We start from the raw sequence: 13,280 nt of genomic DNA on the forward strand, positions 1-13,280 counted from the left end.
CTGAACTAAGCTTTACTTTAACATCCTACCTACCTTAGGCTTTTTAAGCATTATAATAAGAAATTATAAAGGTTCATACATGTTTATAACAAGAGATAAAGCATTGCACCAGTTGGCTTTAAGTAAAGTAAAATGTTACCGGAGAGTGTACTTGGAACATTCTACACTAGGCTTTAGGCCTACTCGAACATTCTGCACTAGGTTTTAGTACTTGAACATTCTATTAGACACTAGACTTTTGGGTGCCAGTCCATTTCTGCTCTCTTGCCAACTCCTTATGGTATTTGGACATGCATAAGGAGTTGGCAAGGGAGCAGAAACATTTACTTGAACACTCTGCACTAGGCTCTTCTTGGGTGCTACAGCTGAGACAGCTAGTGATTCACCTCCAGCTGGTGACACGGATATGTTTTGAGCAGTATGACTCCCTGCTCCTCAGACAGAAATCCAAAAGGCAAAAATGACATACTACTTCTTCAACAAAACATTTTCTGATTAATTTAACAAATTCAAATTCACTGTTTTGTTCAAATATTTCCACTGTATTTTCATTCATTAAATGCATCAAAACAAAGGGGATAAAATGTATAGGGAAAGGTTCAAAATTGCACAGAACAATCAATGTAAATGCATGAAAGAAGATAGAAGTGCGTATGCCCTCAAATTATATCAAAGTAAAGTTGCGTACAGAGAAGTTAAGTACAAATGAGTGCATTCGTTTGGAAAAAAATTGGATGTCAATGAGACGGTTAGTCTTTAATATTGTAAATATCAGCAAAATGAGATACGTGTACAACGAGCACAGCTACAGTATAACTCTGATTGGGGGACAATTCATAAGGAGAAAAAAATTAAAATTGAAATGTAATTAAAAAAATATACAGAAAATCATTAAAAACCAATAATTTGGAAATGGATTTAACAAGTCAGAAGACTCCTAAGAACAGAATGCACTTGGGCTTGGTTGGAAGTTGGTATTTACGCATTTTATAATACACACAAATGCAGTTACCTTTATATACATGACATATTTAAATGATACTGCAGAAAACCGGGGGGGATCTGAATCTGTCATTCAGTTCGATGTTATTGAACTTTTTGTGGAAATACTAGCCTTGTTCCAAGATAAGTTTGTGTTGTCTTGCCATCTCCAACTCAAGCCAGAGGCCATAGGAGTTGGCAAGACAGCACAAACAGATAACGAACGGACCAGGCTATAGAAATACTAACAAAACAACAAGAATAATATGAAGATGGATGAATGTAGATTTTTCTCCATACCATGCCAATGCTATCTTTGACAACATTGAACTCAACAGTGATCGGTTTGTAACCACGATGATGGAAAGGCATGATCTCTGTGACGACATCACACCTACTGAACGCTGGGCCAAGGGCTCTCACAACAAAGACTGTGTCCTAATTCTCTAGATTTAAACAATGGTGGAAACTCTCTCCAGCCAATGCTTACATCAACCCAATGCTTTTAGTGTGCAAGCCACATGCACACTTTGGGAGAAGGGTACAGAAGTAGGACATAGCCTTAAAAGCTGAGGTTGGACATGTGCTGGTTAAAGAGTCTGTCATTCACTAAAATCATCAGGATGTGTGAATGTCTTATCTGTCATGTTTTTAATTTCTTCTTCTTTGTTTCCTTTTTTTTTTTTTTACAGCCAGTGCCAAGAGTGTTCCAGTATGGCTTGAAGAAGCAGTCAGTCCAGCTAATGAAAAGTCCAAAGTGTGCTTTGTTTTGCATAGTCTCAATGCACTTTGTGCTTCCGCTTCTTGTGTTTTTTGTCCTTCTTCTTGCCGGCACACTTCACACAGAACCACTGCTGGTCCTCGGGAGGGGCCGAGACCATCCCGACACATGGCCTGAGAAGAGAAGGACGGAATCAGTGAGTGAGTGAAAAAAGGAGGGAAGTTGGAGTGACATAAAAGTAAAAGTGGATATCAGCTTTCCACAGTGCAGCATAAGTATATTTTCTCGGTTCAACAACTAGTATCCTAGTACATGTTCCTTACTATCCTTCCACAGCAATAACTAGTCATATCAGCTGGACTGAACCACAGTAGATACATGAATGGATGAAGCAAAGCCTTTCCTACCAATGGTACCAGTCATCGCAGTCATCACAGCCGATCATGGGACTGCCGTCATCAGGCTTGTTGCAACCAGGACAGATCCAGATCTGGTTCCCCAACTCATCACGAATCTACGGAGAGAAAGTGTAAGCAACAAAACACTCAGGATTAAAATAAGAATATACAGTTGAAGTCGGAAGTTTACATACACCTTATCCAAATACATTTAAACTCAGTTTTTCCACAATTCCTGACATTTAATCCAAGTAAAAATTCCCTGTCTTAGGCCAGTTAGGATCACCACTTTATTTTAAGAATGTGAAATGTCAGAATAATAGTAGAGAGAATTATTTATTTCAGCTTTTATTTCTTTCATCACATTCCCAGTAGGTCAGAAGTTTACATACACTCAATTGGTATTTGGTAGCATTGCCTATAAAACTGTTTAACTTGGGTCAAACATTTTGGGTAGCCTTCCACAAGCTTCCCATAATACGTTGGGTGAATTTTGGCCCATTCCTCCTGACAGAGCTGGTGTAACTGAGTCTGGTTTGTAGGCCTCCTTGCTCACACATGCTTTTTCAGTTCTGCCCACACATTTCCTATAGGATTGAGGTCAGGGCTTTGTGATGGCCACTCCAATACCTTGACTTTGTTGTCCTTAAGCCATTTTGCCACAACTTTGGAAGTATGCTTGGGGTCATTGTCCATTTGGAAGACCCATTTGCGACCAAGCTTTAACTTCCTGGCTGATGTCTTGAGATGTCGCTTTAATATATCCACATAATTTTTCCCTCCTCATGATGCCATCTATTTTGTGAAGCGTACCAGTCCCTCCTGCAGCAAAGCACCCCCACAACATGATTCTGCCATCCCCGTGCTTCACGGTTGGGATGGTGTTCTTCGGCTTGCAAGCCTCCCCCTTTTTCCTCCAAACATAATGATGGTCATTATGGCCAAACAGTTCTATTTTTGTTTCATCAGACCAGAGGACAATTCTCCAAAAAGTACGATCTTTGACCCAATGTGCAGTCGCAAACCGTAGTCGGGCTTTTTTGTGGCGGTTTTGGAGCAGTGGCTTCTTCCTTGCTGAGCGGCCTTTCAGGTTCTGTCAATATAGGACTCGTTTTACTGTGGATATAGATACTTTTGTACCTGTTCCTCCAGCATCTTCACAAGGTCCTTTGCTGTTGTTCTGGGATTGATTTGCACTTTTCACACCAAGGAGACAGAACACGCCTTCTTCCTGAGCGGTATGACGGCTGCGGGGTCCCATGTTGTTTATACTTGCGTACTATTGTTTATACAGATGAACGTGGTACCTTCAGGCGTTTGGAAATTTCTCCCAAGGATAAACCAGACTTGTGGAGGTCTACAATTTTTTTTCTGAGGTCTTGGCTGATTTCTTTTGATTTTCCCATGATGTCAAGAAATGAGGCACTGAGTTTGAAGGTAGGCCTTGAAATACATCCACAGTTACACCTCCAATTGACTCAACTGTACATCACACATCCAGCCTAGTGTTGCACGGTATACCGAAACGTCTGTACTTTTTTGATATTAGAACATGAAAAGCGGTTTGGTAAAAAAGAAGAAGAGATATTTCGGTAATTCTGTCAAATGTGTCTCACTCATCAAGTCTGTATTTGTGCAGGCTAACTTTCCTTGCTAGCTTACAGCTGAAGCTAACATCTATTCACTACCCTAGTACTATGTTTGTGATAATATGCAAACTATAACGCAAAAAATATACTTAAAAAAAAAAAAAAAAATGATTTTAAAGCTGATTGCCACCAACTTTATTAATTGACTTAAAATCGTTCTCTCTCACGTGTCTCTCCCAAAGATGACCTATTGCCTCAGCGTGAGTGACTGTGTGTGAGTAGGGCTCCGACCACCGCCCCCCTCTTGCCTTGTGAATGAGTCATTACTGGTTAAAGAGACAGCGCGCACTTTTATAAAATAAGCTACTTCTATGCAAATGTTGATGATCAGTACAATAATATAAGTCCCAAATGGAAGATAAACAGATTGTCTGTAATCTTTAGCCCCGTCATATCATCCAAAACATGCTCACTAACTCTAATGCAACACACACTCCTATTGAATATGTATTCACCTGTATTGGGACTCTGCCTAAACTACATCCAGTTCATCAATAGAGATTTACCATTCAAATAAATTGCCATTATTTTGTTATGTAGTTAGATTGATTGTATAATTTATTCATTAAAGCATACATGTCTGTCTCTGAAAAATGTGACTTAAAAAATGTCAAATGTAATGATGTTGAACTCAGAAGATGCCCAGCAACTGAACAGAGCAATAGCTGAATTTCTCTGTCTGGTTCAAGGGCCATTCTGTGACTTTGGCTAATATGCCTTGTGTTGAGTATTGTGATACTAACCCTGGTATCGAAGTCAGAATTCTGGTGTCGTGACAACACTAGTCCAGCCATGCACTACAGACATCATAGTAAAACTCCTTGTAAGCTATTCCCTGATTAATTTGCTATCACAAAAGGGGTCCCCGGCCCCAAAATGTTTGAGAACCCCTCAGATAGAGGATAGGCATGACAGACACATAATTGTCTATATGGTTGAGGTAGAGGCTCTGACTGGGACTCACCACGTACGTCCTGACAGTTTCAGTGATCACACTGCGTACAGGCAGTTTGCTGGAGGACAGAATGGAGGCGGGGGAGAGCAACGAGGGTACAACTGGGGACAATAGGGGTGGAGGTGGAGGGGGCTGAAGGCGACTGCCAGGTCCTGATTTAGTGGCGGTGATCTTGGGTGCTGGCATCTTGGGTGGCGGCAGCGGTGGCTCGGAATTGGGAACCACCTTACTGATAACTCTGGAGATGGATATAAAGAGAAACAGAGGAGGGGGGGGGGGTCAAACCAGAGCCCATGACACATTACTGCATGCGGATCAACAATACAGCTGGCTTGCTACACAGAGCCAACAGAATTTGTTCGGTACAGTATTTCTATGTATGGTTTCATATGTGTCTGTGTTGTATGTGTTTGATGTAACTGTAGATGTGGACAAATTAGAGTTCATTCGTAAAGTACAGTACAGCCTTATTCTAAAATTGATTAAATAGTGTCGTCGCCCCCCCCCCCCCTCATCAATCAGCACACAATAGCCCATAATGACAAAGCAAAAACAGTTTTTTTTTTGTTGAAATGTTTGCAAATGTATTAAAAAAACAACAACAAATATCACATTTACATAAGTATTCAGACCCTTTACTCAGTACTTTGTTGAAGCACCTTTGGCAGCGATTACAATCTCAAGTCTTCTTGGGTATTAAGCTACAAACTTGGCACACCTGTATTTGGGGAGTTTTTCCCATTCTTCTCGGCAGATCCTCTCAAGCTCTGTCAGGTTGGATGGGGAGCGTTGCTGCACAGATATTTTCAGGTCTCTCCAGAGATGTTCGATCGTGTTCAAGTCCCTCTGGCTGGGACACTCAAGGACATTCAGAGATTTGTCCCGAAGCCGCTCCTGCGTTGTCTTGGCTGTGTGCTTAGGGTCATTGTCCTGTTGGAAGGTGAACCTTCACACCAGTCGGAGGTCCTGAGTGCTCTGGAGCAGGTTTTCATGAAGGATCTCTCTGTACTTTGCTCTGTACTTTTACTGAGGAGTAGCTTCAGTCTGGTCACGCCACCATAAAGGCCTGATTGGTAGAGTGCTGCAGAGATGGGAGAACCTTCTGGAAGGTTCTCCCATCTCCACACAGGAACTCTGGAGCTCTGTCAAAGTGACCATCGGGTTCTTGGTCACCTCCCTGACCAAGACCCTTCTCCCCCGATTGTTCAGTTTGGCCGGCTCCAGGAAGTGTCTTGGTGGTTCCAAACTTCTTCCAGTTAAGAATGATGGAGGCCACTGTGTTCTTGGGGAGCTTCAATGTTGCATACATTTTTTGGTACCCTTCCCCAGATCTGTGCCTCAACACAATCCTGTCTCGGAGATCTACAGACAATTCCTTCGATCTCATGGCTTGGTTTTTGCTCTGACATGCACTGTCAACGTTGGGACCTTGTATAGACAGGTGTGTGCCTTTCCAAATCATGTCCAATCAATTGAACTTACCACAGCTCGACTCCAAGTTGTAGAAACATCTCAAGGATGATCAATGGAAACAGGATGCACCTGAACTAAATTTCGAGTCTCATAGCAAAGGGTCTGAATACTTACGTAAATAAGGTATCTCTTATTTAATCAATTTTAGAATACAGATGTAATGTAACAAAATGTGGAAAAATGAAGGGGTCTGAATACTTTCCGAATGCTCTGTAAGTTAAATGAAGGGACATATAAATGGACAGAAAGTTTAATTGAATTGAGAAACATACATTTTGTCCTGGCCAGCCCCAACCCTTAGGGTAAGCCTGGGGATGACTGGTGATGGGACAGCCACTGGAGTCTCCACCCTCACCTGTGACAGAGGGAAGAAAGGAGAGCAACCAGTTAGTCACTGTTATAAACGCTACACTATAAATCAATACTGGAGAAACACAACTTACCTTTTCGAGCCTAATCCTCTCTTTTTCCTTCTCTTTCTCCTTCTCCCGTTTTTCCTTGTCTTTCTCCTTCTCTTTCCTCTTCTCCTCTTTCTCCCTCTCCTTCTCCTTGGATTTTTCCCTCTCCTTTTCCTTCTCCTTGTCTTTATCTTTCTTCTTCTTCTTCTCCTTCTTGTCTTTCTTCTTGTCCTTCTCTTTGCTCTTCACATCCTTTTCCTGGAGGATAGGCGGAAGAGGAGGCAGCATGGAGGGGATGCGGAGACACGTCGATGGGCTGAACAGGGCAGGCATGTCACCCAAACCGAACGGGGTGAGGGAGGATATCTTCTGCCGATCCTTACCCTTGTCCCGCTTGTCTTTGCCCTTCTTGCTCTTCTCCTTGTCCTTTTTTTTGTCTTTGTGTTTGTCCTTCTCCTTCCTGCCACTGCCATCCCCTCCATCTCGCGACTTGATCTTGATCACGGAGCCCTCTGGTCCGCCGAACCCTGACCTCTGACCCAGGAAGTGTTCCCTGAGGTCATCGTCCTTGTTACCGAAGTCCTTCCATGGCATCTTGGCCTCCTTGGAGAAAGAATCTTTGCTCTTATCCCTGTTCTTATCCTTGTTCTTCTCTTTCATCTTCCCCTTGTCCTTATCCCTCTCTTTATCTTTTGGCTTCTCTCCTTTCTCCTTCTTCTTCATCTTTGTCTTCAGCTCCTTCTTGAGTTTCTTCTTGATGTCAGCCGAGGAGACAAGCTTGTTCTTCTCCTCGTACATCTTGAGGAGGGGCTCAGGGGTCGGGGGCGAGGCGGATGCTGAGGACAGGTATGACTCGCCTTGGGGGTGTCCCGCATTGGGACCTCCCTGGTTTACTTTACGTAGGACCTCGTTGATGGAGTCGTCCATGGTCCAGTTCCCGGGGCCACTGCCTGCGTTGACGTGAAGCGGTGTAGAAGTGTCTTTACCCAGGCTGTTGGCACCCAGTGAGAGCTTAGGCGTTCCGCCTGGCTCCATGATAGTAAGCCTCCGTGGAGAGGAGAAGCCATCACTCTCTGACTCGGAGCCTGATGAGAAGGCAAACGGGTCAGGCTCTCGCTCAGCGCATGCCCTAGCAATCACAGCGTCGATAGAATCGTCAATATCAGCGTTGTCGCTGCCAGGTTCGCAGAGTTTATCAGAGACGAAACCCGCCAGCTCGCGGTCCTCCAGGCTTTGCCGCACGTGGATGTTTTCCTTCCCCATCCTCTCGCTGAGGGCCGACAGGGGAAGTCTCTGTAGGGCCAGGGCCTGAGCCTCTGCTTTTCCCTGGGAGTGAGAACCAGACTTGACTCCAGAACCCATCTTGGGGCTCTTGGGACTTTTAGGGCTCTTGGTCCGGCCCGGGGACTTTTTCCGCTCCTTGGAAGATTTGGGCGAGCGGATGGGGCTGCCTGACATAGCCCCACCAGCATTGACCCCCTTTGGGGACTTAGTCCGTGGCCTACCAGGGGATGAGCCTTTGGGCCCTTTGCGGCCTTGACCGCCATGAGACTTATGATCAGAGTGTCTCCCTGGGGTCACCGGCTGGGGTCTGAACAATGTCGGAGGCCCAGGTGTCTCTGGAGACAGAGACATTGAACCCATGCTGTCGTGGGAATGGGAGGCCATCATGCCTGGAGGGACACGCTGAGGGTTGAGGGAGGTGAGGGGCTCCCTGGGCTCCATGCTCCAATCGGGGCTGAAGCCGGGGTGCATGCGAGGCCTCTTGGAGGTGGGCATCATACCCATGGCGGCGTCGGGGCTGTCTAGGTGTCTCTTCACAGGGTGGTTCTCATCGTTCACCACCTCGTCGTCATCCATGTCCTCGTCTGTATCGTCCAGCGGGACCTGCATGGCCTCGGCAGAGGTGCCCATGTCCGCCAGGGCTTCTTCCTCCTCCTCCTCTTCTATAGATGGGAGAAGAGAGAGAGGGAGAGAGGATGAGACACAGCAAAGAGTTCATCACTGCCATTCAATCAATCTCGCCCTCTGATTAGTATTGTATTAAAGGACAAAGAAAAGAAAAAAGCACTGATTATCTGTCCATCGTAACCCCATTAACGCACAAAAGCACGCACGCGTGTCTCACGTAGGGCGGTTGCGGTGAACATATTACCGCTACTCCAGCAGTGATGAGTCATAACCGCAGTCAAACGGTCACGGTAATCTCCTCTTAGGCACTCTGGACATGCATTCAGTACACAACTCGTTATCAACTGTCAGGTGCTAATGGCCGGGTACTCAGTGCTCTACTGTCCCTCTAACCACTCTGACATCAATGCAAATGCATTCGAAAATCCCATCAATCGCTCATCAGAACAGTATCATGCTTTTAAAACTGACCTCACTGATCAATTTGAAGAAAGAAGTTCGAACAACAGGTTGAAACTGAGTGGAAAACATGGTCGTTGTGGATGTTGTTTCAACGCCAAACACAACTAAACGGACAGTGCTTTCTAAGATTAAATCAAAACCCCCATAAGCATACAGTGCCTTCAGAAAGTATTCATACCCCTCGACATTCCAAATTGTGTTGTGTTACAGCCTGAATTTACACCCTATACCCCATTATGACAAAGTGAAAACCTGAAAACCTTCAATCCAAACCTGCACAATTGGATTGAACAATATCTGCCCATTATTCTTTTCAAAATTCTTCGAGCTCTGTCAAATTGAATATTATTATTCTGTACTTCTTTTCACTCTGTCAATTAGGTTAGTATTAAGGTGTTACGACAATGTTGTTGATCCATCCTCAGTTTTCTCCTATCACAGTCAATAAACTCTGAAACTGTTTTAAAGTCACCATTGGCCCCATGGTGAAATCCCTGAGTGGTAATTGAGTTAGGAAGGACGCCTGTATTTTTGTAGTGACTGGGTGTTTTGCTAAACCATCCAAAGTGTAATTAATAACTCCACCATGTTCAAAGGGATATTCAGCTTTTTTTTTTTTTTACCGATCTACCAATAAGTGCCCTTCTTTTCTTTGCCCCTGGTCTTTGTGGTTGAATCTGTGTTTGAAATTCACTGCTAGACTGAAAGATCTTACAGATAATTGTATGTGTGGGGTACAGAGATGAGGTAGTCATTCAAAAATCATGTTAAACACTATTATTGCACACCGATTGAGTCCATGCAACTTACGTGACTTGTTAAGCAAATGTTTACTCCTGAATTTATTTAGGCTTGCCATAACATTTTTTTAATTAATTTGTAAAAATAATTTCACTTTAACATTATGGGGTATTGTGTCTAGGCCTGTGACACAAAATCAGAATTTAAATCATTTTAAATTCAGGCACAACAAAATGTGGAAGAAGTCAAGGGTTGTGAATACTTTCTGAAGACACTGTATATGCTCTGTGTGAGTGCCATTTAGATCTCTGGAAATTTTATCTCCCTTTGGTTTAGATTATCCCCATTATGCAAAGTAATATTTCTAAATGGGTAGGCCTATTCAATCTTGTATCAACATTGGGATTTTGTATCACATTAGTGTCTGGATGTTCTCTCATTAACCACAATGCACTGCAACAACTTTCTTATTTGTGAAACTATTCCACCCGATTACCTTAACAGCATTCACACCTTACTAGTATTGGATAACGAGGCGAGGGGATCTCACTCTCGAGCAATTTGACTAGAGTTAAGTGATTTGGCAGCTTAATTTTTATATTACCTTTATTTAACTAGGCACGTCAGTTCAGAACATATTTTCAATGACGGCCTAAGAACAGTGGGTTAACTGCCTTGTTCAGGGGCAGAACGACATATTTTTACCTTGTCAGCTCGGGGATTCGATCCTGCAACCTTTCGGTCACTAGTTCAACGCTCTAACCACTATGCTACCTGCCGCCCCGGCTTTTAAACATTTATAAACATTCCGAAAAACATATTTCCACTTTGACATTATGGGGTATTGTGTGTAGGCTAGCAGGAAACAAAAGTCAATTTAATCAATTTTAAATTCAGACTATTTTTACAAACAAAATGTGGAAAAAGTTCATGTGTGTGAATACTTTCTGAAGGCACTGTATTAGAGCTTATGCATAGGCCTATATGAGCCCAAGCCTGAAAAAAAATACAGAATTAAAATAATAATTGTGCCTTTATAGCATGGCAGAATTTATTTATTTTTAAATAAAGAATGATTTAAGAGGTCTTTGATACATAATTGGTCTAGCCTATACTCCAAAATTAAACTAATTATAGTACTGGACTGTATTATGCATACTGGATGGGCTGGTTACCTTATGCTACGCTCCAAACTTTCTATCCATGAGTCTAGGAGAGAACCTATAGGCCTACCTTTGGCTTCCATCTCCGCCTCTCTCTCCTTCATTCCTTTCTCGAGTGTGCGCAGAGAGAGGGGCTGTCAACAGTTTAATGCAATATGTTTCATTGTGAAAACATTGCTATCGATGTTCCAGAACAGATTTCACTTGGTTTCCCAAATTAAGCACTGGGTAGCTGCAGGAATACTGTTGGCGAGTCTATGGCATTACAGAGTTTTGGCGGAATATAACCTGTCGCACATCAAGAGGCTGCATGCTCCTCAAACAGTGGTTGATACGTGTAGTGAAATAGGCTAAGCATATAACATACATTCTGTTCTTCTGAAATACATTTTCTTCATATCATGATTCTTTAGACCTGCCTAAAATAAATAATGTATTTATTGTGATGATGTATATTAAACTAATTTATTAGACTTTAAATGTAGATGTTCCAAAGGCGTGCATCAGCGGCTTGTATGTGTGGAGACCTGGAGATGTTAATGTCCTTATGTTAATTAACGGTCAATTACCGTGAGGCCGGCAGGCATTTACATGACAATAACCGGCTGACGAAATTTCATGACCGCCACAGCCCTAGTCTCACACACACAGTTCCCTCAGACACACAATTAATATTGTTAAAGTCCTCACCTTCTTGCAAAGAGACCAAGGGTGGCATATAATCTGGAATGTATTCCCTCCTCTCCTCGGCATCCCCCCGTACCCCCACTCCAGGCTGAGGGAACTGCAGCATGTTATTTTTGCTGAGGGGGAAGAGAGGTGTCTGCTGGGAGAACCCCACAGGCTCCAGGTTATGGACATAGTCCTCCAGCTCGGACAGGCTCACACCCAGCAGTCTGAAGGCCTGGCCCACGTCCTCCAGTACTGGGTCTGTTCGCCCATCTAGGACGAGAGGAAAAGTGCATGCATGAGACGTGATCAAACCTTTATGTTTCCTTCTCCTTCTATGCATGCATATATGATTCATGTACTATAGATGGGTTAGCTGATAACTTAAGAAACGATATGCACACTTCAATGGGGCAGAAGTCTGTGTTATTGTGATTCTGGATGGCCAGATAGTTGGCAACAATGACTAGAAGCTTCTATGTGGGGGATCGTAGGTGGCTTGTTTCAGTTAGTTTTATCTTGTTCTTGATACCATGTTTTGTTTTGAGGTGTTTTGACTGAAGTCACGCCTATGCAATATAGCTCAAATTAGCAAGCTAGAAAACCAACAGCTGTAAGTACATATTTGAGAGACAAGTGCTCACGACATTGTGCAAATTTACTTATGTTTTCAATAAATATTGGAGACGAAATAAAGTTGTCATGTTGTCAACAATCTAAGCCAACACTGTCTGTTTTGCCCCATAGTTGTGCATGCGTCGGTTGTTGCTCAACAACCAACCCGTCTATAGTATACACTATAACAAACTAACTGAGTGACGTCTTTTACACCATTGCATGACGTAAGAGATTTTCAAAAACCAGACAGAAGTAATTTTTTAGACCATCAATTATGCCTTCAGCAAATCATTGATTAAATTCAACCCAGGAAAGAAAGTGGCATTTACAGCTAACGTTACCTAGTATTTTTTTAAGCCCATTTCTAAACAAGATGCCACACTGTTTTCATTGGAACTACAGTATGTTAGAACACTCCCCCATGTTGACATCTGAGCAAGCTAGTTAGCACACACACCACAGTATGACCGGTTTCAAATTGAGAAACAAACATGGTCATAAGCGACTAAATGTATATAACGACTGTAGTTAGCTAAACATTAAATAAATGTAATTTTGGGAAATTACTTTTGCAAACCAACCTAGTCATTGTTTACATGACTAAGAGCTAGGCTAACTTTACTGTACAGTCTCTGACAACCTTAGCACTAGGCCTTGATTGGAGAAGGCGCTAGTCACAGAGCATAGAATAAACAACGCGACCCAATACCTAGACAGATTATTTTAATTTACAGTGGACATGTCTGAAATACAGTACTTACATAGCTCCGAGTATCGATGACAACCCCTGGCTAACTGCTGGATATATCTGTGAAGAACATCGGAGAGCAGGTCGCAGGCTGTGAGCTGCACTGCATCCCAGCCCAGCGCTTGGCAGATCTGCGCCACCGACACACGCAGCAGCGAGCGAGCATAGCTCTCGCACATCTTGCTGACTTTAATAACGGTCCTAGTTTATTCAATCCCTACTATAAAACATCCTCCTGGTCTTCATGATGCATGAAATACGTGCAGGTTGTGAACAAAATGCTCGATTAGGGATACTGCTGACATCTATTCGAGTATATATGTTGGCGCTCTTGCCAGAGCCGCCATCTTGTTTCCACCGACAAACCCATTCCAGAAAACGTCGATTAGACAT

At 43.2% G+C, this 13,280-nt stretch overlaps 1 protein-coding gene across 1 annotated transcript; it reads right to left on the minus strand.

Moving 5' to 3' along the window:
• Nucleotides 1-521: 521 nt before the first annotated feature.
• LOC129866655 (transcription initiation factor TFIID subunit 3-like) lies at nucleotides 522-13,268 on the minus strand. The gene is made up of 7 exons (XM_055939435.1): nucleotides 12,901-13,268; nucleotides 11,543-11,794; nucleotides 6,621-8,521; nucleotides 6,450-6,532; nucleotides 4,714-4,942; nucleotides 2,110-2,216; nucleotides 522-1,875 (listed from the first exon to the last, which is right to left on the minus strand). Exons 1-7 carry the CDS (start codon nucleotides 13,064-13,066, stop codon nucleotides 1,761-1,763), a joined length of 2,853 nt encoding a protein of 950 aa, XP_055795410.1. The 5' UTR covers nucleotides 13,067-13,268; the 3' UTR covers nucleotides 522-1,760.
• Nucleotides 13,269-13,280: the final 12 nt, after the last annotated feature.

The sequence above is a fragment of the Salvelinus fontinalis genome, chromosome 12 (assembly GCF_029448725.1).
Source record: "Salvelinus fontinalis isolate EN_2023a chromosome 12, ASM2944872v1, whole genome shotgun sequence".
In the NCBI taxonomy this organism is placed as follows: domain Eukaryota; kingdom Metazoa; phylum Chordata; class Actinopteri; order Salmoniformes; family Salmonidae; genus Salvelinus; species Salvelinus fontinalis.

Coding starts and splice junctions, on each gene's coding strand:
- LOC129866655 (XM_055939435.1), bottom strand. CDS start 13,066: ATGTGCGAGAGCTATGCTCGCTCGCTGCTGCGTGTGTCGGTGGCGCAG. Junction 8,522..11,542: donor CTTGGTCTCTTTGCAAGAAG/GTGAGGACTTTA, acceptor TCCCATCTATAG/AAGAGGAGGAGGAGGAAGAA. Junction 6,533..6,620: donor AGAGGATTAGGCTCGAAAAG/GTAAGTTGTGTT, acceptor CCTCTGTCACAG/GTGAGGGTGGAGACTCCAGT.